This window comes from Cucumis sativus, chromosome 5, assembly GCF_000004075.3.
Source record: "Cucumis sativus cultivar 9930 chromosome 5, Cucumber_9930_V3, whole genome shotgun sequence".
Taxonomy (NCBI): Eukaryota; Viridiplantae; Streptophyta; class Magnoliopsida; order Cucurbitales; family Cucurbitaceae; genus Cucumis; species Cucumis sativus.
This window is the reverse complement of record NC_026659.2, coordinates 27,636,970-27,661,958: the sequence shown is the minus strand read 5'-3', so window position 1 is coordinate 27,661,958 and position 24,989 is coordinate 27,636,970. Positions and strand designations below refer to the sequence as shown.

Below are 24,989 nucleotides of genomic sequence, written 5' to 3'. Positions count from 1 at the left end.
GTCTCCCTTTTCCTTGCAAAATTTCCCCATAGCTTAGCCTTTGGAGCTTGTTATGGGCTTCAGAACTCTTCCTTTTAGCACTACGATATCTGCTTGTCATTTGTGCAGTTTCTTTACTCCTTGTAATTTCATTATGTTTGAAAATCTTCTGTTGGTAGGTTCCCATCTTCATTTGATGCTTTCATTTGTGGACAGTTCTTGTTTGTGGTAGGCTTTGGGAGCATTGTTGGTTTGTTGGAACTGTTTCTTCTAAATCTTATTGCATTCATCTTGACCCTTTTGTTGCCTGAAAATTCCACCCCAAATCAATTGAACCTCTTGAAATGTTCATTTTGGAGTATGGTTGGGTTATAGCTTGACAATACAACTTCCAATGCATTTGTTTTTGTCACCTTTTTGTTGGGTTTGAATTAGACTTGCTCAATCTCTGATTCAGTATTCCCTAGTTAGCCTTGTTTTAAGAGAATTGTTTGTTTACTCCTTCCCTCATTGCAAGCACAAATAGCTAAAGATCTGGCTGGTTGTTTGCAACATCCTTTCAAATTTATGGTCTATGGTCATCTTCTTTGGTTTCAAAAGTTAGTTCACTTAGGTGGAGCAACTTGATTTGGAGCAACCCAATTAAGTTACTATTACATGTGAATAGATATTCAGTAAATCAAAGCTGTGAGTATCTTCAAATTAGAGCAGATTTACTTGATTTCTGATAAACCGATGGAGAATTTCCTCTGCATAGTTGTTTCAAATCGATGAAGCCATTACGTCATACTCGTTATTGTTTCAACTTTCAAGTGCTGAGTTTCTTTGCTTTTTAGCTTTACCTGAATCTGAAATGGTGATAATAACATTTTATTAAACCCATTTTGGAATGATTTTTCAAGTTGCACCAAAGGGCTTTTAGGTGCAAGCACTTAAGACAAGTCTTCAACGTTGGTAGATATTTATCGAGTTAAAATCGTATGTGGGTTTACATTATTAAAAGTAAATTTAGAAAGAACATTAGTAATTCTAACCATTTTAACCTCACTTCCGAACATGCTCCGAAGTTTGGTCTTAGCTTCGAAGCATCATCAAGATGACAACGAACATTTAAGGTACAATCTCTAATCCAAATTTCTCTCTTCGTGCTTGAGAAAGCCGTATTCTCGTCTAACAATTAGGCATCTTTCCTTTCAAAGTTAGATTGTCAACATGAACATACCTTAACAGTGCATACAGTGAGTTCTAATTTTTTTTCTATTTTATTTTCCAAACTATTGATGGATTTTATTAAATATTTTAATTTCCATCCAACATTTATTTGTCACATTTTTTTCAACAAATTATCATCGTTACTGATTTGCATCCTTGTAAGATACCACCTGGGCCCCAAAGTAGGGCCTGAATTATGGGCTTTAGAACCAAAAAACTTCCAACAATGGGCCCATTTTCTTGTACATGGAGGCCCAACAACATATCATCCTGGCCCCATTCCCATTAATTTTATGATTCTTTACCTTTTACAAACTGTCCTTTCCCTTTTGATTCTTTTTATTAATGCCCTCCAAAATTGGATAATTCCAAAACCTTCTACATATCAATAAATACTTTGAAGTATTATTGGTCTCTTATCAAATTACTATTTTTAGTTCTATTTATGAAAATATGTTGATAGTTCCTGCCAATAATTTATTTTTTTACTTTCATGTAACATGAAATATATTGCATTATTGTATTAGGTTGTGTCAAATTAGTAACTCAATTACCATTTGATGAAAGTATTGATTAATGTCATAGGTAATGGAATTTTTTTAAAAAAAATCCTAATTTCTGCCAAATGGGTAATGTGTGTTTTAAAAATTTTAGAACATTTATATGGTTGTTCTTTTAATTAATTAATCAATCAATCAAATTGACTATTTATAACCATAAATTTCTATTAATATTACTATGGTCTATAGTTGAATAATAGTGTTTACTGCTTAGGCAAACTTTCTATTATATGCATTTATAGGTAACCAACTCCCCAAAATTAGAATGCTTTTACAACTAACTCATTAAAATAATCAACAAAGCATCAATACCCAAAAAGTGGAATATGCCTAACCTTTTTTTTTTTTTTATTATTTATATTATTTTAGTAAAAATGGGTGTTTTGAAAATTATTAGTATAATTAAAATAAATAAATAAAATGGCAACAAATCACAAAAACATTTAGAGAAAAAAAAAAAAAACAACTCATGACATTTTTTTTTTATATCATGAATATAGATAAAATTAGTGATATCAAATAAGACTATTGGAGGGCTATCATTCTTTTAAATTTGCTATTTTTGCAATTTAGAAAATGTAGTAACATGAAGCTGTTATTATAATTTTGTTTCGCTATTTTGTAAGGACCCAAAAAAACAATAATTTTCGAAAACATAACATTTGATAAAATATTTGAACGTAATAGAGAATCAAATATAAATTTTTTTACATTTTAGTGGTTTTGTTTCTTGAAATGTAAATAGTTTATCAAATTTTTCTATTTTTAAAAAAATTCTCATAATTTTTAGGACATTTTTCAAAGAAAAAAAAACAAAACAAAATCAAAATGGATTTTTTTTAAAAAAAAACTAACAAACTATTTACGTTTCCTATACCAAAAACACAAAATATATTAGTGTTGATTTTCTAGGAAGGTAAATATTTTGTCAAAAGTTATATTTTTAATAAATTTCATTACAAAATCTATCAATTTTTTCATAGTATATTTGAGCTTTTTTACTCTTATATTTTGTAAATTGTTTTATTTTATTTTATTGCTATTCATAAAAATCTCTCTTACCAAATTAAATACTTGAAAAATCAAACCAAACCCACTGTTTCAATTCTTCTTACTTTCAACGTCTCGTTATATCTTTTAATCACAATTTGGCTCTCAATAGTCAAAAGGTTTGGAAAAGAAAAAAAAAAGGGAAGAAGAAAAGATTTGTCCCCACACACTTAACAAAATTTCCTCTTTTTAGTGCTTTTATAAATTCTCGATTGCTACTTTAAAGTTTTTACTTTAGAAATTTGTCTTCACATTGGACCCATTTTCATAACTAGGAATCATCATAACCCTAAACAAGAATTTGAGAATATTTCAAATTTTGCTAATTTTGCACATATACCCAAAAATTCCACTTTATTACATTAGAGCCCCTCAAGTCCAATAAATTGTTTATTAAGGCAAATTTAATTGTCCTTCCATTTCCTTACCTAAATATAATAATACCTCTTTTTTTACAAGAATATCATTTCATTTGGCAATTTTATTTATATAACTGAAAACGAGATATATGGAGCTTATAATAAGCCTATAAAAAAAAATATTGCTAAGTTTTGAAGAACATGTGTGTTTGATTCTTAAAGTTTTTAAATATCATTTTAGTCTCTATACTTTCAATAATAATAACATTAGAAATCAAAATTAAAATTATAGGAAAAGTATAAAAAATATCGAGACTAAAATTAAAGAAACTTTAACATTTTAATTTTTAACTTTTATATATTGTTTTAAATTAAAAAATTAAACTTTTAAAAATTATCTCATCTTTCTAAATTTATTTTTGTTTTTTTTATATATAATTTATGTATGTTTTGCAAATTAAGGGACTAATGATATTAACACTTCAAAATTAGGGATTAAAAAGTTAAACTTTTCCTAAATATATTTAAAGTGAATGTTAGAGAATTAATTATAAAGGTAAGGCATGATTTTCATTATTAATCAAATTATGATTCATGAATGTGATGACTCATTCAATAACATTATATCAATAAATGCATTCATAAAGTTTTTGGCAAACCATAATTCTCCTTTTACAATTCTTTGGCCTTTACTAAGAAAAGGAAAAGGATGATTTTGGTTACTTTAATTGAATTAACACTAAATTAATAAGTGATCATAGGATGAAACCAAATCACATATTTTTGTTATCACTAATTTATTTTTAAAAATAACTAGTTGATATTTTAATTACATTAAAAAAATTGATATATACCTAATTGGTAAAGTTAAAGCGTGGAATGGAAAATCTTACCCAAAATTATAATATAAAAGAAATTGCACAATACCAAGTGAAACCACTTTGTTTCTTTTTCCTTTACTTACCATATAAGAAAGCACTTCCTTTGCTAGATGGTTTAACTAGATTCCTTCCTTTGTGATTTTCAATATATTAGGAGGATAAACGGGTTGGGTTGAGTTAGATTGTAAAACATTTTTAGCTTAACCTATATTTTTGAGTTGGGCGGGTTGTCAATCCAAATAACCTGAATTAAGTTTTCAACCCAATGCAACCCAAACGGTAAAATATAGGTCAGATCGAGTTGTCGGGTTGTGTTATTTTGTTTCTGTTTCAAAATTCTAATGTTTGTAAAATTCAAAATTGTTTATTTTTATGAAGGGAAAAAAAAGTTCAAAATGAGAAGAGAGGAAAGCAACGTACGACTCCGAAGTGACAAACAAAGTTAACATAATTATTTAAATTTTATTAAATAAATTTTAAAATTATATATATATATTAATTCGGGTTGAATTGGGTTGGACTGAATTTTTCAACATTCCAACTTGAGACTCAATCTAACCCGAAAAAATTCAAATTTTTCAATCCAACTCAACTCACATTTTAAACTAACCAAACTCAACTCATACAATATGGGTTGAGTTGTCGGGTTATTACAACGTATTAGAAACTTTTATTATTATTATTATTTATACTAAAAAATTATAGACTTTTTTTTTATTAAAATATCCTTTGATTTTATAAAATTTATAACTTTTTTAAAGGATAGCAAAAATGACAAAAAGTTTACATTTTGCTAGAAAATGTTTCTAATAATTGTGTAGTTTAAAATATATTTTAAATTTAGATATCTATTTAACTGCTTTGATATTAATATATTTCTTTAAAAAAAATTATAGGTAAGTGAAATAATTATTTATGTAGAAAATGAGAGGTTTAGAAAGTGAAGCATAATGAATCAATTAATTTAATGCAAACTTTAATTTCTTCAAGGTTAATTAAAGTGAACATAAATGTTAATTAAAAGAAGGCAAGTTGGAGTTTCCAATGTAGACTATATTAACATATGTATATATGTATGTGTATATATATATATAACATAAGTATATATGTATAATTGTATGTGTATATATATATATAACATAAAGAAGCCCTTAGGCTTCAATTTGAAGGCACAAGATCTAATATATATATATATATATATATTGATAAGAAAGAAATTCAATTTCACCATAGAAATGGTAAACTATTGATAGGAAACATCAAACATATCCAAACATTTGAGTCAAATATAGAGATATCTTTTAACTATTTGAGTATATACTTAACTTAACTTGACCTAGAAACAAACAAACAAGAGAATTTATGGTATTGTAATAGCATGGACTCCTTTGGTTTGATATTGATGATTTTTTTTATTTTACATTCATAAATATTTCTTTTAATAGCAGTAAATGTTACATCATCTATAAAATGATATTGATTTGACAACCAACGAACAAAAAAAAGTATGGATAAATTTTCGTATTCATTTGTCTCACTGTCTATAATAGAAGTGTTCAAATGAAATGACAACTAAAAAAAGTATGGATAAATTTTCGTATTCATTTGTCTCACTGTCTATAATAGAAGTGTTCAAATGAAATGACAACTTGAACGCCTCGAGCTAGATTGAGTTGGGTTAATTCTAAATTCATGTTAGGTTGGGTCCGTGGTTACTTTTAAAATTTTGGACTAACCCAACTCTCTAATCGAATTTTCCGTTTATAATTTTTTGTACTTTAGCATTTGAGTTTCACGCGAACTCAAATATTTCAAGTCAATAAAAAATATTATTAAAAGAGAATTTCGGTTGAATTCAGTGGGAGAAATCAGACTTTAGCTTTTGACACTTCTAATTGTTTAATTTTACTTCTTATATCATTTTAATTAAATCTTAAAATTAGTCCTTCTTACCATTCTCCATAAAAAAAAAGATATCTATATTTTTCACTCGAAACTTTTCTATTTGATCAAATTAAATGGAAATTAATTTTAGATAAGGAGAATTTTTAAAAATAGAAGATTTACAAAATATTTAAAACTTATAGCAAATTCTATCACCGGTAGTCATTGATATGTTATAGTGATTGAAAAATATCAATAATAAAATCCAAAATTTTGCTATAGTTTGTAAATATTTTAATTTATTTTGCTATTTTAAAAAATACTCTTTCAAATAACTATATTTAAAATGTATTCAATCTTTTTCATATATAAAAAAAAAGTAAGAGTGAAAAATAATAAATAAATGCCATATAAGTGTACTTCTTTTGAATATATATGAATATATATATATATATATAATATGATGCAATCAAAACATGCATTATATACATGTGTGTGTATATTATATGATTGAGATTTTGTTATTGCTAAGGCATCAATTAATTATCTCATTAAAGGGTCCAACATTGGCGTGCTTGGGCGTGCCCTCTCTCTTTCAATTATTGCATTAACCCTAATTAAGTTTGTACCTAACCACTCCCTAATTTGTTCTTTCCTCTTCTTATTTCTTTTTACAAACCTATGCTTTTGAAAGCAATTATTTATTCTCTATAGGATTAGTTCGTCATGCTTTGTACCAAACTCTATCTTTCGAGATCATTTTTATCCTTTAAATAATATTTAAATTGAAAAAAGGTTTAACTGAAATTTAGGTCTATAGTTAGAGATGATATTATTCAGTACCATTTTATATGTTAAGCCAAGAATAATTGTAATAAGTAGCAAATTTGAGAATAAAATTGTAAATGTAGCAAAGTCTATCTACACTAAACTTCTATCGTGTCGATAAACTACTATAGTCAATTAGTGATATATATTTACAATATAGTTCATTAGTAGTGGACTTGTATTTGCAATCTTTTTAAATGTGTTAAATATGCTAACATCTTGAATATAATTACGATTGTTTGTAATATTATTTTATTTCTATAAAAAAAATCTATTATTCATGAAACCGAGAAATTCTCGCCATCTTATTCTGATTTTTAGGGTAAAAGCAACTTTTTAATTTAATACTCCATATTAAAATACTTTGGGGGTCAAAAGCAACTTCTAAATTTATAAATGAAGAAACTATAGTAAATAATTTTATCTATTTTGTTAGCTATAAAAAATGTATATACAATTAATCTATAGATCAATTCCACGTCACAATTATTATACAAATTTCATTAATTAACAAACATGACTTTAAAATGCCATTATTCTTAAATTTAATTAGATTTTGTATGGAAACATCTTTAAATATAGCAAAAAAAAAAAAAAAATTACCTACGTAAAGTTATTATATATATATAAAAGAAAATTACATCAAATGATAAAATTGTTAGAAAATAAACTGCTCGTAACATCAATTTTTTATATATTGTGAATATAAAAAAATTAGTAATATTTAATCATAAAACTATAAAAAAAAACTATCATACGTTAATGAATATGGCTATAAAAGAATCATCACTTTTAAATTTACAATTTTTACAAATTTAAACAAGGTTGTGACAAAAATTTTGTATAAAAAATAAATTTAATTCACTTTTTAATGTAAGATTTTGCTAAAAATCTAAATTTGAGTGATGTAAATTAATATTTATAGTTAAAAGAAAAAAAGAAAAAAAGAAAAAAAAAAAAAAGAGGGATTTGGTGATCCCAAAAAGAAAAGAAAGAAAAAGTAAGAAAAATGTTAAAATATTAATTATAAGATACGGTGGTGATGGGGGGTAGTACTCAGGTGCGACGCATGTGCAGATGTTTTAAATGGAGCTCATAGTCCGTGTAATATTATAATATGTGTGTGGCGCCGCGTTAGTCATTCATGTACTCTCTCACTCACGTGCCCCATCCACACTCACCCATCTCTTTTTCTTTTCTTCTTTCCACATTAATTTTCCCATTCTCTTTTTTTACTTTTTCTTTTAATTAATGCTATTTAATTTTTTATTATTGTCCATCGTCAAAATAGTTGACGAAGTTGTGTATGTGATTTATGATTAAATTAAGTCGTGTATGTTGGGTATACCACTTGACATGGAAGTAGTGTACCCAATATCTGTTAACAATTAAAAGGTTTGTAGTTAGAAACCACCCTTACATATATTTGAAAATGATAAATTTAATCAAATATTTAAAACATATAGCAAAATTTTAAATTTTATAAATGATAGATACTGATGTGCTTCTACAAGTCATATTGATAGACAATAATAGAAGTTGTGTATCATTGATCAAATTTAAATTTTTGTTACATGTTGTAAATATTTTAGTAGTTTGTTTTACTATATTTAAAATCTACTCTTAAAAAAGTTTATCGTGTGAGTTTTTAAAAAACAAAAGAAAAAAGACAAATTGTTTATATTTTACATTAAAAAAAGTTATTATAGTTGATTTTTGTATGAAGTGTAAATATTTTGTTAAAACAAAATTTTTCTACTATTTCTATTGAAAACTATATATCTATCGATCAATGAATAAATAACAAAAAGAAAGAAAGAAAAGTATAGATGTTTGTATTTTTTTTCCGAAAAAGTATAGCGATGAAGTGATAGATTTATGGTTAAGTTCAAAAGATGTGTATGAAATACATAATTGAATTTGATGTGAAACTGAGTCTAAAACAAAATGTGAAAGGGTACTCTACAATTGAGCCAACTTCTTCAATTTTGCATCCTAAGGAGTGATGACATTATTTGTGGGGCGACTCTATCCTACACCACACATCACATGTAATAATACACTCCATCATCACCTTCTGAATCACAACCAAACTCAATCATTCATATTTCATTGCCCCACACACTCAAATAATAAGTTTTTTCTACAATCTTCCTTACAAATTGATGATAAATTTTACTATATATTTTTGTAAATAATTTTAATATTTTGCTATTTCTTAGAATGTATTTTATTATTATTATAAATAAACTAATGTATGAGTATCTATTTTTTGGATCTATGTAACGATCATGTTAAGAAAAACAATTAAACAAAGTCTTAGCGTCACTATTTCTTTATTTAATAGTAAAAGTGATTAAGGGAAAGCAGTGTTGTTGTAATGTTCAAAGATAAAGTCCATTTCTTCGTCCCCAATCCTCACTTGTCGACGTCGTTTTCCCCCACAATTCTCCCGAACAACAATTTTATAATTATGGGTTAAAGTATCAAATTACTCGCTCTATTTTTGGTTTCCCACCTGTTTTAGTTCATCTAATTTTACTTAATATAAAATACTTTTATCAATCACATTGATAAAAGTCTATAGTGTTTATCTGGGATAAAATCTAAAAAAATTTATAGCGGATAAATATTGATCATATCACAATTTAGTAATTTTGTCTAATCAATTTAACTAGATTCATTGGTTATGGTAGGTAAATAGATAAAATAAAATGATTTTTAAAAAATAGAAAAATTTGATAAACTGTTTACTTGAGAACAAAACCACATTTGATTAGAGAATTTTGCATAATATTTATATGTATTAAAATGAAATGAAGTTGAAAATAAAATAAGAATATTCTAAGTTTAATATGCAGTAATTAGGAGGGCTATTTGGTAACTTCAAAGACGTAATAGGACGCGGTTATAATATTATGATATTATATTTGTTTTTGAAGAATATGGGGAAAAGTACAAAGGGACAAAATGGAACAATAGAAGGAAATTAATATTTAGGGATTTGGCCATTGCTTTTTTAGTTAATTCAATTGGTTACGCATCACAATGATTCAGTATTTTATTGAATTAGACCACAAATTTTTTTGTTAATTAAAAGAAAATTAAGGCTACCTGATTTTGTTTTAATTAATTAGTTTGTTTATTTACACCCGCCTTTTTCGTTTCTTATGAATCACTAATTCACACTGCTCCCACCACCATGTGAGTCCCTTTCCTTCTCTCTCTTTTTCATTTCTTTTTTCTTTGGAGTTCTATAAATCTCCATTAACTTCGCTCCGAAAATCCTTGATCATAGTAAAACAAGCCTTCTTCTCTGTTCTTCACTCTTTGGTTTTTTTTTTGTTTTTGTTTGAGGCGTTATTGTTAATGCCTCGAGATTTCGGGAAATGAGGTAGATTCTGTGTATTATGCGGTCTCTGTACCGGGGTTTTCTTTGCCGATGAAGGGTTTCCCTGCTTCTTTTTTCCTTCTATTTTTTGTGGGTTTTGCCACTTTCAGCTGGGTTTTGGCTTTGCCTCATGATGTGTTGCCGAAAGATTCTGGGAAATTCATCTTAGGTTTGGGCACCCTTCTCTATTGTGTTTTGTTTGTTAATTCTTTTCAGGATTTGATTGTGTTTTCTCATTGGGTTGTGAATTTTATTGATTGATTCTGTTTCTTATGTTGGGTCCGTTTTGTTGTTGGAAATTACCGTAGTTTTGAACTTTTAAGTTTTGTAATCTGTGTTTTCTGTTTAAGTCTGAAGAAATGGGTGCTTTCGTCTTGCTTAAAAGAGGTTAGAGGTGTTTTGTGGCATGTTCAGTCATTTTGTTTCTTAATTCCATGAATTGACGGGTTGAACAATTTGGGTGTCCTGAACTCTTCTTCTCTTGTGTATTCTAAGTGGTCACATTGTGAAGAATATTTATTCCCTGTTTGTTGGATTCTGTTTTAGTGGTCGGTTTCTTCTGGCAAATGTAAACTAGTTCTTGGTTGGAAACAAAAAGTTTCTCTCTCTCTCTCTCTCTCTCTCTCTCTCTCTCTTTTTCAATAGAGCTTATAGAGTTCTGGTCTTTAGGTTGTTTTATGTTCGTTATTTTTGTTAAGGAAGCTTTGTATTTGCAGGACAAGAAAACTTGGTTCCTTGGAAGAACGAGATATTGGAGACTGCTGAGGGACCAGGATCTGCAAAGAACAACTCTCAGAGCCCTCTTGTATTGGCAGCAAATAGAACAAAGCGCCCAGATATTCTTCACGGGTTTAGGGTGTATGAAGGTGGCTGGGACATTGCCAATCAAAATTACTGGGCTGTAAGTTCTGTTAACATAATTTTATTTCACCATTTGTGTTTGGTATATTTTTCCTTGAATTCTCCTATTCAATACAATTTCTTGTAATTGGTTTGTGTATGTATGATAGCAAGATATATCATTTGGAGTGGTTAGAAAAATCTTTGGAGACTTACTGAATAATTTTAGTCCCACACTGTTCAATTTACACGACTACTGAGTAACTCTTTAGGAAATGAGAAAAGATTCAACGACTATCATACTCCCTGGAGTATCACTCGGCATTTCTCATTTGGGTTTATTTTATTTAAGTATTTAACTGAAGACGTTCTCTAATTGATAGATTGATTTATAGTTAGCCACTTGAATTAAGGAAGTTCGTTTACTGTTGTGGCCGTCTGCAAATTTATTGTTATAGATGGATGCCTTAAGGCAGGGGTAGACTTCAAGTCTTAAGTCTCCAGCCCGAAAATATCGGAGACATTAAGTAGTGACTAATTTCTTAGGAGCTTCAATTATCTGCAGTATCTTTTGTTGTGTCTTGAAAAACCTTCACACTATGTCTTCAGGGATCTTACGTTTTAGTCTATGATCTTTGCATTTATTCTGCAGTCTGTTGGATTTACTGGTGCCACTGGTTTCATTCTTTCCATCTTCTGGTTCATTTCCTTTGGCTGTGCTCTTCTTGTTCATCGTTGCTGTGGATGGAAGTTAAACCTTAAAGGCGAAGAATCAAAGACTTCACATTGGATTTGCCTAGCGTTACTTGTTGTTTTCACATCTGCTGCAACGTAATATTCTCCTCTCTTGCCTTGATGATGTACTTAGATTTTGAAACCAAGCTTTCTTTCATTTAAAATTTCTTATAGAACTCTATTTTATTTATTATCTTTTCACAGGGATTTGGTCTACCCATTACAGACCCAATTTTTACATAGAATGCATTAAAAGAGAATGGTAAAAGAAGCTGATTTTTAAACGGTCTTTTGATTTCATGAATGACTTGATATTAAGAATTAACAAAGTTATTCTACTTTCAAAATCACAGATTTGTGAGTTTAAAATTCTTTGACCATCCTTAAAGATATTTTTTAAAAACACTTACCAAACAAATTCTTATGTATCCCCTCCTCCTTAGGAAAAATGAGTTTAGAAACCTATCAACAATTGGTCCTCTGTTTGATCTCAATTTATGTTGATTTGTCTCAACTTCTTTCTGACACAGCTCATCTTTCTTTCACAGCATTGGCTGCATACTTTTATGTATTGGACAGAATAATTTTTACAATGAAGGTTTGCACACTTTGAAGTATGTTGTAAACCAGTCGGACTACACTGTGGACACGCTTAGAAATGTTACAGAATATCTCTCACTTGCAAAGACCATTAATGTAGCCCAAGTGTTCCTTCCATCTGATGTAATGAACGAGATCGATGAGTTAAATGTGGGTTTAAATACTGCAGCAGATACAGTGGCAGATAAAACAAGCTTAAATTCTCGTAAAATAAGAAAAGTTTTCACTGTTATGTATGTATCTTCAACTTGTTCCTTTCGACCAAGTTCATGTTCTTTTATGATGTCAAAAAAGCTAACTTACTTTTGTGAGTGCAGGCGTTCGGCACTGATTACCGTTGCTGCAATTATGCTTCTTTTGGCTCTCATTGGTCTTTGTATGTAAATTCCTGAACTTTTTAATAATGGTTTAGTTTTCTTGTTTGCCGAACTTTTTCGTCCTCTTTTACTCACTGGCTCGTATTGTTGTTGCAGTCTTGTCCTTCTTTGGATATCAACATGCAATCTATATGTAAGTTTCTGTCGAAATACTTATTTTACTTTTCGGATTCATCTATATATTTGTGGAATAACATTATGCATCATGTTTTGCAGATTAATAATCAGTGGTTGGCTACTTGTGACAATTACATTCGTTCTTTGTGGATTGTTTGTAATTCTTGACAAGTAAGTGGTTGGCTAAACCATTTGAATATATCGCTTATAACTTCTTTGAAATCGAAACTGTAGTCGAAGTTCATTATTGTGTATTTTTTGCCCTGTTTTCTCTTTATTAGTGCTGTTTCTGATACATGTATGGCAATGGAAGAATGGGTAGAAAATACACATGCAGAAACAGCTCTTAGCAACATCCTTCCATGTGTTGACCATAAAACCACAAACCAGACATTGATCCAAAGCAAAAAGATCGTCAACGACATTGTGAATGTTGTCGATCAATTTGTCTACAACTTCGCGAATGCAAATCCATCCCCGGATTCTCCCAACTACCGCAACCAGTCAGGACCTCCAATGCCAGCTCTCTGTTACCCATACAACTCTCAGCTGGAAGAAAGTAGATGCGGTGATAACGACGTGACTATTGATAATGCATCAACAGTAAGAATCATAAATTTTAACTCACGAATCATCTTTTGTGATTATGGTGTCTATCTCTGCTGCCAATTCATCTTTCTGTGTTTATTTCGGCAATAACCGGTAATCTGGTTACCAAATGCAGGTTTGGCAGAAGTTCGTGTGTCAAGTATCGGAATCTGGGACTTGTGTAACGGTTGGAAGGGTCTCACCGGACATCCATTCCCAGATGGTGGCTGCAGTGAATGAGAGTTATGCACTTCAGCATTACACTCCCCCATTACTCAGCTTCCAGAATTGCAATTTTGTAAGGGAAACTTTTCACAACATCACCACAGCTTACTGCCCTCATCTTCACCATCATCTTAAGATTGTGAATGTTGGACTTGCAATGATTTCAGTAGGAATATTGTTGTGTCTGTTGCTATGGATACTATATGCAAACCACTCCCAGAGGGAGGCCGTGTCTGTGAAGCTATCCTTTTCGTTAAACCGCAGGAGAAACAGTAACCAAAATACAAATAACAATAGTAATGGCAGCGGAAACGACGAATCAACGACATCAAGCATCAGAAGCATAAGAAGTGGAGTTTAGAGAAGTAGAGAGAGAGAGATTAAAAAAAAAAGGAATAGATAGGAGGTTGGAAGCTTAAGTTTCCTCTTCAAATGTTAAAGTTGATAGCTATATTACATATGTAAGTATATACCCCTATTTCTAGGGATTAAACCAAGATGGGGCGAAGCACCATTTTGTGTTAGATTATATGTCATTTCTCGTAAATAATCAAAGAAATTTTCTTTTTCTTTCTTTCGGTCCATTTCGTTCTGTTTTGTTTATCTTTTTCCTTTTTTGACAATATGGGAAGCGAATGGATACTACAAATTTTATGTCAGTCAGTGATAAAAATATTCAACATTTTAAGAATTGAATATTAATGAGAAGGAGATAATTTTCTTTAATTATTTTAGAAACATGATGTAATGACTTTGGTTTTATGTTATTTGAAGGAATATTTGATGTGTATATAATATGCATGTGATAGGGACTTAAAAGATAACATGACATGACACATTTGATGGTTATGGTTTATAAATAAAATATATTATCTCTTTTATGTTTATTGTTTAATAATATTTTTAAAAAATATATTTCATTTTATAATCTTTACATGACCTCCTAAGTTTCTATTGATAATTAAATGAAAATATAGGGTTAGATATATATGTTGCTTTTGATAGAAATTTGATATCTTTTTATAAGAATAGAAATGTATGGATAATGGGAAAAGAAAATGCATACAATAATTCTATCATTTCAATTTTATTTGATTTTTTTTTTATAGAAAAAACCCAATTATTTATGAAAAAAATTGCATATAATTTTCTAGGAATTATCTCTTTTTAAAAATTGTGTCAATTCACATCTAATAATTCTCACGTATTCATCTTTTGAGTTAAGGTTATCTTACCCATTCAAACACAAATTTCTATTATCCTCTACATATCTAATTTTCATGGTCACGAAATTATACCCGTAATTGAAACAAATAGTTATAGACATTCGAAGTGTTGTTTAATATGCTTCCTATACAACCATTGGGATGAATTGGCTTATTTTTGTTCTAACTATACAACATTGTGTGATTTGATTGTAGGTTGATGCATTATGATCATTGTTTTTTTCTAAACCTCAATTGATAACTATTTTATTCTTTATTTTGAAGAGATTTTTATCTTCACCGGAGATACACAAGAAAACCCAGTAAAGGTCTTGAAATTTACAAGTAATATGAATGTTATATCATTATGAATAGAAAACAAAAGATCATGTGTTCATGGATTTAGAACTTACAAGTTATGATCAATTATTGACATTTCATGATTGTTGCTTCTCATTTCTGAATCTGATTCCACAGTTGAAATTCTCTCTGCCACAGGAAACACATCAAGAAGGCCATGAACAACTAACCACTCATTCAAATACATGTTAGGATAGAACACCGCAACTCCATTGATTCTCAACATTCCGCTTGATTTCGTTACATAAATTGTATATCCTTCAGAATATGTTGATAATTCTGTGCCATCTTCAAGATCCACTAGATCATTCCATGAAATTCTACACGGCGAAATTTGACGAAAATACAGAGACGGATAATCAGTGAATTTATCAACGCGAGTCTCTAACGCATCATCGGAAGGAGCAAACACGGTCATCATGGATGATTGACCATTACTAAACCCTAGAATTTGAGATTCAAGAAACAACGCCATCGAAGAATATCCATGAGATCTTAAGGTTTCTATCGCTTCACCAAACGGATTCCTAATCGTCAATAAATCACAACGAAATTTCATATTCGGACTGTGGAATTTTAGGTCAAAAAACTTCTCGATACCATAAACAACAAGCAAACCGTCGTCATAAAACGGTGAGCTACTAACCTTAACTCTGTTCAAAGAAATTACGGAATCGGATTGGGGAGTGGTTACCGTAAGCGATTGAGAGGGCAACATAGTGGGAATCTTGGTGCCAAACGCGAACGATCTGAGGCTTCCAGAAGATAAGTAGAGCGGCAAGAAGTGGAATCGAAGGAGAGAGAGCGAAGGCTGACCAGATTGAACAAAAGAAGTATCTGGAGGTGAGAAGATTGTGATTGAATTAGACTGAGACAGTAAAGAATCGGCTATGAGCTCAAGCGTAAGAGCCATGGAGACGAAGCCATTGTTGGACAAAATTTCAGCGGCGTCGAGGACGGTTTCAGAGGTTAAAGGGGAAGAAAGTGAGAAGAGAGAGAGAAGGATAAGAGAGATGAAGAGTGTGGAGGAAGCCATTAATGGCGACTGTGTTTGTTTAAGCTTCAGAATTGGTTTAAACAAAGAGAAAAAATGGGAAACAGAGAGACGTAATGAACCGTTTTTATTTTGGCGGGAACCTGTTTAAAACGTGGCGGCCGTTCATACGTTGGTGAAAATTACGTCTAATTTTTTATAAATAAAATAAATCAACCAATCAGAGTGGCGCAGCGGAAGCGTGGTGGGCCCATAACCCACAGGTCACAGGATCGAAACCTGTCTCTGATAGTTACGCTTTTCCTTTTTGGTTTTGTGATATTCTGTTGGGCTTTCTTACATCAGTGTTTGTTTATGGCCCAATATTGGCCCATCCTAACAAGCCTGACCGGCCCAATAAATATTTATTATTTAGAATTAATGGGAATTGTGATATATATATATATATATATGGTATAGGCGTGCCTAAAATATTATTCTTATAGAAATTAACAAGAAAAAAATAGTGATTTCCAGCTCCATTGTTAAGAAAAAAAAAATCAACAGTAAATGCATCCTATAGATCTTTTAAAGTTCAATATTAAATAGATTGGTTTGAACTTTTAAAGTTGAGAAGTCGTAAAAGCAATGGTCCAACTACATAACTGTAATTAATAAATATAAATTTGAATGGACTTTCTAAATAAAACACTTTTGAAGCATTAAAAGAATTGTTTTGGTTTGTGAAGTAAAATCAGTTTATATTAATAATAGTTGTTTGTCTTTTCAACACTTTTAAAACAGTAGGAAATAGGGAGTTGGTTGTTCTAGAGAAAGAAAGCTCTAACTCTTAAATTTATTGTTTCAAATTAGAATGAAGGGTGATTGGAAGTTGGAGGGGAACAAGAAATCCAAAATGATTGCCCATCTTTTTATGGCAACTAAATGTTTGAAGTGCACGTAAGCTAGTTTGTATATTCACATGTATAAGAAAAAAAAGGTATTTTGAAAACCATCCTTTCCTAAACAATCTTTTCAAGCCACATGTAAGGGAACAAAGTATTTGTCTTTTCAAGCCACTTGTAAAATCTAAAGGTAAATTTTAGACTAAACAACAAAGCTTAGAAAACTTTAAATTATAGCAATTGACCAAGATTTTAACAATATTTTAAAGAAGCATAGTTATCAAAGGCTATAAAGAACTCCAAAAATCACATTCCTCAAAGATAATCTACCAAAGAAAAACAGCTAGAAGCTGATATTCTTGTCTGAAAGCCAAAAATAACCATAAACAATCTTTTCAATCCTCAATTATGCTAAATTACAAAAGCTTCTCTATTTTTTTTCTTCTCCTCTTCGTCCCTCTTTCTCTCTCTGGAACAATCAAGCTTAAGCTATATTATCACTGTGAGGTGAAAATGAAAATTATATATATAAAAAAAAGTTTAGGATGATTTGTCTTCAAAAATAAGTTCATGACACGTATCGGTAAGATCAGTGAGTGTGCTGCAGACTTGAATTTGAATATACCCATTAAACCTCATCATCTCAGGCAGTTAAATACTTCAAAAGTTTCTCTGTGTTGTTGAAAAGTTATGTGGAAGCTTACCATTATTTTACTTCTGTCTAATCATAACCTTCTGAAGGCCTTAGCCCCGAGCTTCTTCTTGGCCTGAAAAAGGTAACGATGGAACATCAAATTATAAAGATGATATATGACGCAGATATTATTGGACCCTCTTCGTTCTCTCTCTCTCTCTCGATGCCTTTCATTTTTAGTTTATTTCCCTATTTATTCCTTATTAAGTCTTTTTGAAAGAGCCAATTACCCTCTCCTAATAATCATATTTCTTTAAAGAATGTCGTTGGTGGTAATACTTCCGACTCTTTTGCTGTGAACGCCAGTAACAAGCAAGCACTCCAAAAGCGCAGCTTGCAAGAGCAATTGCCAATGCAGCCCCCACCGGCACTGCTACTGCATTTGTTGAAGTTGTTGGCTCATCAAGAACACCATCGGCACCAATGGTCCCAAGGGCACTGTTGCTTTTGTATAGAGAGGCAAGTGTTCTCCCATAATAGCTGGTTAGGAATTTATGTACTTCATCCAAATCCCATTCGATCGGCTGGCTGCTGCGAGAACGATAGCATGACATGCAAAGTTGTCTTGGAGGCCAAATCATCTTTGGAAATTTTGGATCTGCAGTTCCCATGGATTCTTCTTCTTTCAATAATCTTTCATTGACTTTGTTGTGTGCTCTCCACAACCACAGAGCAAAGTCGCGAGCTTTGTTGAAAGGACTAGACACGCTGAAAACAGGACTTTAAGTTAGTTGGTAAAGGTATATAATGAAAATGAAATAAAAAATTTGCTCCAAGCTTGCCTTGAACACATTTCGTAAAAATGCTGGCGACATTCCTCACAAACAAAGAAGTTGTGGATGAAATCGCAGATAGTTGCGAATGCAAACTGGCTTTCTCCGTCCTCAATTCGCACAGAAAGGGAATGCAGTAGAACCCATAATCCACAACTGCAGAAAGAGATACAATTAAGCAAAACGTTTGAGTAATGTTGTTTGTGGCAGGAAAGAAACAATAGAACGTTAGAGTAGTTGGGGGGCTCTTGTAATGACTCGTCTACCATTAGGTTCTATATTTCTCTTTGGGCGAGAACAGAATTTCTTTTAGATTATTTGTTAGGTCTCATTCTACTCGATTGGAGTCCCTTTTTTAGCAGGATGTCCTTTTCTGCGCTTTTTCTCTAGGTATTATTGTATGTCTTTCCTTTTTCTTTTTCTCTCTCATTCTTACTCACGTTGAAAGTGGTGTTTTCACGTGGTAGGCATTGAACCAGAAGACATTATCACTAGTGTTTTGCAAGATTATTGGCATTTTTCTCCCAATTAAGACGGAAGAACTGAGTAAAAGGAATTTCTAAAGACAGCCGAACTCCCCATCTGCACATCAAATTAAAGCGCAAAGATAAAACTTACCTAAAACCCCTCGTATCATTCTTGCTACCACGACAGAAAATCTGCAAACATGACATTCAAAGATAATCAGAATAATAGATGTTTTTGTGTGTATGATAAGAGAAGGGAGCAAATTAGCACCAGCTTGTAACTGCTCAAGGATAAGATACTAAGATGGTGACTTTTTGTCGTTAGGAACTATGCACAGTAAGTAAAGGTATGGTGTAAAGAGAAACGAAGTATTCTGTAAAGTGAGAAATCAATGCCTCTCAAATAATTGGAGGATTTGAAACACAGTTCAATAACTGATGTCAAAGCAACCATCTTAAAATTGGAGGTTACTTCCCTAACTTTTTTATTTTAGGAAACGAACAATGTAATTGATAAAACGAAATTAAAAAAGTTAGACCTAACCAGAGGATTAAATTGAAACTATCTCAAACTGTTCTAAAGGTGAAAAGAAAGTGCTGGGGGAGAAATTTTGCACAGTCCAAACAATGAACAAGTGCCCACCTTGAGATCTATCAAAAAGAAATTAGCCACTGAATTGAGACAAAGGATTTCCATGAACAAAAATAACCGTGATGAATTTCAACGGAAGGCCTGGAGGGAGGGCATACAACCATCTGCACTTCAGGCCTTCAATAGAAAGCCAATACCAAGTAGTGGATCGACAAGATATCTCAAAGAAAAGAACTCATAATTCCATTAGCAGTCAGGTTAAATTTCATCATTTATGTACCCACCCAATATCCACGAGGAATATCTTTTCCACATATCTGAAAGTTCTTAACAGCACCATTTTCACTAGCAACCTCTTCTTGTTTCATAACTGCAGGGTTCAACTCATCGAAGTTTACAAGTATCTCTGCACTACCTTTTCGACACCTAACACAAGTAACATCTCAAAAATGAAAATGGAAAATATTACTTGAGCAAAAACAAGAAGTAATAAAGAATGTATTTTCACCTCAAGGAAGGATGATGAACCACCAGAAGTTGAAGAAACTTTATAAGGGATGCTCGAGTTTCAGATTTGATCATCTAAAACCATGCACGTAAAAGTTACTGATCTATAATTGTTGTCTATATATCTCTATATATACAGTATTAGAAATAAAATAAAATAAATAAATAAAACCTTGTGTTCCAAGATAATATCAAAGGCAATGGATGTTGCCTCCTCGACATCATAGACTGCTCGAGCAATCTATCATTATTGAATACGTTAACATTAAGAGTAATGAAAAATGATTCCATCTATAATATATTCAAATCAAAGTTCTATCATAATGTCTGAACCAACCTGTCCTGGATCTGAGATATTGGATGACAGATTCTGCTCATTTTCAAATTTTTCGTCATCCAAGCCAATTGAGCTGCAAAAGTCAGTTGACTGCTTATTATTTGTTAGCCAAGTAACAGTCGACAGTGCAAATTAAGAAATGATTGGAAATACCTCCTACCTGCCCATTTGCTTGTTTATCCAACTTAGTAACTTTTCTGCAGTCCGTCCATTCTCAATATTATGTATTTCACTTTTCTCTTGCTTCGGATCCCAACTGCCAGACACAAATTTGGAAGGAGGACCCCAAAAGAGCATAGGATAGTGGCCTACCGAAAATCTATCACAAAGATTGGTATTCATCTGCGCTGGCAGGCAAGCAAAAGACAAGGACTAATCAAATAGATGCCTTCAAATTTACATATTCAAAATTTGATCAAGGAGAAATAGCATAGATATATATATATAAGCAGAACTATCCCTCTTCTTGGACCTCATTTAAGAATGTGTAAGTTGCCCGGAGAAAATCTTCAAAATAATTAGATAAGAGAAACTCAGCCTCAACCAAAATAGTGAAAACTAAACAAAAGATTCACAAAACTGAAGCCAACACTTTGACTAAAGGACGAGCGGATATCATCCATCAATATCTCAAATGCATGCAGGGTCAAAAGGAAGTAATATAAACCATTCATTCTAAGTACCCGGAGTTGGATACAGAATACTAACTCATATCATTAATGGTTGAAACACGATATGTGGTTGTATTTTGACATATTTTAAAAATTGGGGAATTTTATAAGATTCAATCTAAATTTAACAAATATTTTTAATTTGCATACTCATTAAAAACTATAAAAAAAATAGTAAAATAGAATGTCACAACATGATATGCTTTATGTTTATGAAGCAGACGTGAGATGATGACCTCCCGAGCAGCTTGAAGTATTCTTGCACGGCATGATTAATATGAAAGAAGCAGACAACAGTTTAAGATGATATTCAAAATTCTTCTTTTCCCAATCTATGTTCATCGTCCAATACTGTAGAATTTTGCTTTTAACCCAAAATAAGACGTTAAAAGTGTAAAGCTGAAGAGCGGCAGAACCAATCACAAAGGAAATGAAATTTTAAAGAATGTCCTTTAGAATCCAAATCGTTAAAGGTATTGAAACTAGTATATTTATAATTCTCTGCACACTTAACACTCAGAAACACGTAGAACCAAATGACGTGCTGTAAAATTATACCATCACATGTAGAACCAAAGAAATAAATAAATATAAAAAATAGAATAACAACAATAACAATTATTAATTAATTAAAAAGAATCAAAATCCAACAGAAAATTTTGATCATGATGAACTTAATGTATTGGTTGCAGCTACTTCACTTTATTTGGCATGGGGCAGTCGTGAGACTACCATTTTACTTCAAGAAACCCACTAGCCCTAACAAGCACGCACGCTGACACGACAGAACACGGTGATATGTCAATTTCTAAAGGCTAAGGTCAGACGTCTCCATTGGACTTTGTAGCCTGGTTGGAAAGAAACAATTAGACTTTTTGATGTAAGTACGTAGATTTTTGTTTCTTGGAACTTTGTACTGTACATAGCTTCTAGCTGAATTGTTTTCTAGAAGTTCTTTTGCAACCACTCAATCTTCCCAATTAGCTAGGATTGTGCGAGTTCTAACCAATTCTTTGATAAGGGAGACATATTGTCCTCGTGTTTTCCGTGCTTAATCCTATGCACTTTGTTTGAAAGGTTGTGATTTCTAGCAATACAATTTTTTGAAAAGAAAAAAACACGATCTAACGGAGGAAGAACGAAGCAAAAGCACATTGTTTGATTTTTCAATTTAAAATAACACTCACAGAAAGTGCTAATGAAATATCCAAAAACAACAAAAACAATAAGTCTGGACTTAGAGCAAATAGACTTCGTGTACGGAAAAGAGACATGAGAAACGAAATGTAACCCAAGCATAAACTGAACTGTGGTGAATTATATATTTGAAAAAAGGTCCATAATTCAGAATTATTTGGTTCCAGCCTCAGGTGGGGATTAGAGCAAATACCAACAGAAAAAGAGTAAAGATACAACTCACACAAGCAAATTATAATACAGTTTTATGAATTTATCACTAATACATTGCTGACGGAAGCAACCTTTTCAAGGTGCAAACCACTAACCAACCATAATGCCTCGTGGCAAAAATGACACAGCACAAGCTAGCTAAAAATGAAATTTAAGAAAATCAAAGAGACAAGTGGAATTACTTCTAAGCTCCCTAAGAGTTATGAGATCAATATTGCAGAATCACTATACCTTCAATGCGCAGTCCACTCTTGTCATTAATACTTTTCCTGGGTGCACAGCATTCGGTCCATTGAAAAGCCTAGCAACTTTTTCATAATGGGGCTACGGTTTGAAATTCAACCAAAAGCACAATTAGATTACAAGTATCTGTAGCTCATGAACAAATATTTGAGTATCTGAATATGATAACTCACCTTATAGTTTCTGCATGCAGGGCACCTGTAAAATTAACAATTTCAAAAATATCGCAAACGTAATTGAACAGAAGCATTGAGATCATATGAAATAGTATATCACAAGTACATTTCAATATTCTAAATACCCATTTGGAATCTCTGGAGAAGAAGAAAAAGCACAGCACAAGTCAGTCATATGACACAGGTCAAATAGTACGTTGGATTACTCTTCCTCAAACAAATCATGGACACCCGGCACAATCTCTCCAACTAACAAGCCAGGTCCAAGCTCTAAATACCATTGAGTCAAGTGCCATGGTTTCTCATTGACAAATAAATAAGCACCCAAACATGAAACTCAAATTTCCTTAGCTCCTAACCCAACCATGCATAACATCCAACAACCACAACGCTTCAACGCAATTAGAAATAAAATCGCTAATATTTTCTAACATATAAATAGAAGTATGAAAATCAATAATGAAAAGAAATCCTAACCAGTGAGCAAAAAACTCAACAACCGCAAAAGTAGCTGGAGTATCCCTAAGAACCGCATCAAAATTGGTGGCGTTCAAATCAACGGCGTAATCTTCAGAATCCCCGCTCTTATCAGTGACTGTTCTAAGGATCGAACGCGATCCCAACGAAACTCCCAACCGCAACGCACTCAGACACAAAATCAAAACAAACAGCGTCCGTGACATTGAAATGAACCACCGGCTGCAATAAATGGTTCAACCGCAAAGGTAGATAGAATCCTTGGAGGATTCAAGAGAAGAATAAAAATAATAATAAACAAAGGTACGATTCTTCTAAGAGAAATTAATTGATTCAACAGATTAGTGAAAACGACCGGTGGAAAATTTGAAAAGAGAAAGAGAGAGAGAGAGAGAGATCTGATAGAAAAAGGAAGAATATGCAGTCGCCGGAGGTAGAGCAGTGAAAAAGAACTCCGACAGTCGTGAATTGATGGGAGGCGAGTAGAGTACACGCGCGGGAAAAAGGGTGGGAGTTACGTCTGGGGCGATGGGTCATGTTATCGGCGCCATTTTGCAAATTCTTAGGACGGTTTATGGTACTGAACCGGTTTGTTTCCATTTTTGCAATTACCATTTTCTTCCATCGGGTTTCTTTTTAAACTTGATTGAGAAATAGATGTATCAAAATAAATTAAAATATTTATAAGTTACATTCAAATTTGTGAATTCTATCTGTCATTATAGTCTGTTAGATGACATTTGATAGAATATCAACTATTAAATGTTTGTTTTGGATTGAAATTTTAAGTTTTGTTATAGCTAGTAAGTATTTCGTTAAATTTGCTATTTTTACAATTTTTCATTTTTAAATCTAGTATAATATTTTTTTATTATAATTTTCTAAAAAAATTATAGATAATATTAATCTCGTTTTGTTATTCCTTTTTCTTTTATTATTAAGGTTAAAAAATGTTCATGTGATAATATTTACTATTTTTATGTGTTTTGGTTCTCGCGTTAGTTAACCCAATCCATCAAGGTAATGTACAAATTTGATATAAAAATATATCATATACTTCCCTTGTGGATAATGTATTTGGATTCAAAGCTCTACGTCTAGAGGATTTGTGAATCCCTACTTCTTTTATTAAAACTTTCGAAGACATGTTTAATGGTATCCTAGGTTGAAAGAGATAAATTGAAAAGTATGATCACTTGACAGATCTCCTCTATTGAAAAATCCTGATAATACAAATCTCAGTTCAATGAATCTAACAAACATTAAATGATATAAAAAAGAAAGTTGTGTGTAAGACATTGGGAACTCTCTGAATCACAATCAAATATAGTTATTGATATGCAATATTAATGTATAGTATTTTATTATGTTGTAGATATTGTTAGTAGTTTTTGCATTTAAAAATTATTACTTTTTTATAGGTATTTTTTATATAAAAATTGACTAATTATTTACATTCCACAAAACCATTAAAAGACAAAATTCATTAAAGTGTAAATATTTTGCTAAATGTTCTCTTTTTTACAATTTTATTTCTTATTTTCAATTTAATTTATATTATTTAATGGATAAT

The 24,989-nt window shown here is 31.3% G+C and overlaps 3 protein-coding genes and 1 non-coding gene across 6 annotated transcripts; 2 read left to right on the top strand and 2 right to left on the bottom strand.

Annotated features, from left to right (window-relative positions):
- Positions 1-9,943: 9,943 nt before the first annotated feature.
- On the top strand, positions 9,944-14,208 carry LOC101211567. The gene is made up of 9 exons (XM_004135014.3): positions 9,944-10,313; positions 10,861-11,045; positions 11,637-11,815; positions 12,268-12,552; positions 12,637-12,695; positions 12,793-12,829; positions 12,913-12,984; positions 13,095-13,416; positions 13,538-14,208. Exons 1-9 carry the CDS (start codon positions 10,196-10,198, stop codon positions 13,985-13,987), a joined length of 1,707 nt encoding a protein of 568 aa, XP_004135062.1. The 5' UTR covers positions 9,944-10,195; the 3' UTR covers positions 13,988-14,208.
- Positions 14,209-15,240: 1,032 nt separating this feature from the next.
- On the bottom strand, positions 15,241-16,227 carry LOC101207564 (putative fasciclin-like arabinogalactan protein 20). Its single transcript, XM_004135333.2, has one exon. It carries the CDS (start codon positions 16,225-16,227, stop codon positions 15,241-15,243), a length of 987 nt encoding a protein of 328 aa, XP_004135381.2.
- A 177-nt stretch (positions 16,228-16,404) lies between these two features.
- Positions 16,405-16,476, top strand: TRNAM-CAU. The gene has a single exon. It is a non-coding gene; the product is annotated as a tRNA-Met (tRNA).
- Positions 16,477-17,349: 873 nt separating this feature from the next.
- Positions 17,350-23,985, bottom strand: LOC101211805 (sulfhydryl oxidase 2). Of its 3 annotated transcripts, none has more exons than XM_004135015.3 (12): positions 23,417-23,985; positions 22,937-22,961; positions 22,752-22,844; positions 20,600-20,781; positions 20,440-20,512; positions 20,275-20,343; positions 20,104-20,177; positions 19,880-20,021; positions 19,155-19,195; positions 18,546-18,692; positions 18,043-18,471; positions 17,350-17,836 (listed from the first exon to the last, which is right to left on the bottom strand). In XM_004135015.3, exons 1-12 carry the CDS (start codon positions 23,620-23,622, stop codon positions 17,791-17,793), a joined length of 1,527 nt encoding a protein of 508 aa, XP_004135063.1. In that variant the 5' UTR covers positions 23,623-23,985; the 3' UTR covers positions 17,350-17,790. The 3 variants fall into 3 exon arrangements, with proteins under 3 accessions (XP_004135063.1, XP_011655812.1, XP_031741853.1); XM_011657510.2 differs by having other exon boundaries at positions 17,994-18,471; positions 23,417-23,983; XM_031885993.1 differs by having other exon boundaries at positions 22,937-23,077; positions 23,417-23,558.
- Positions 23,986-24,989: the final 1,004 nt, after the last annotated feature.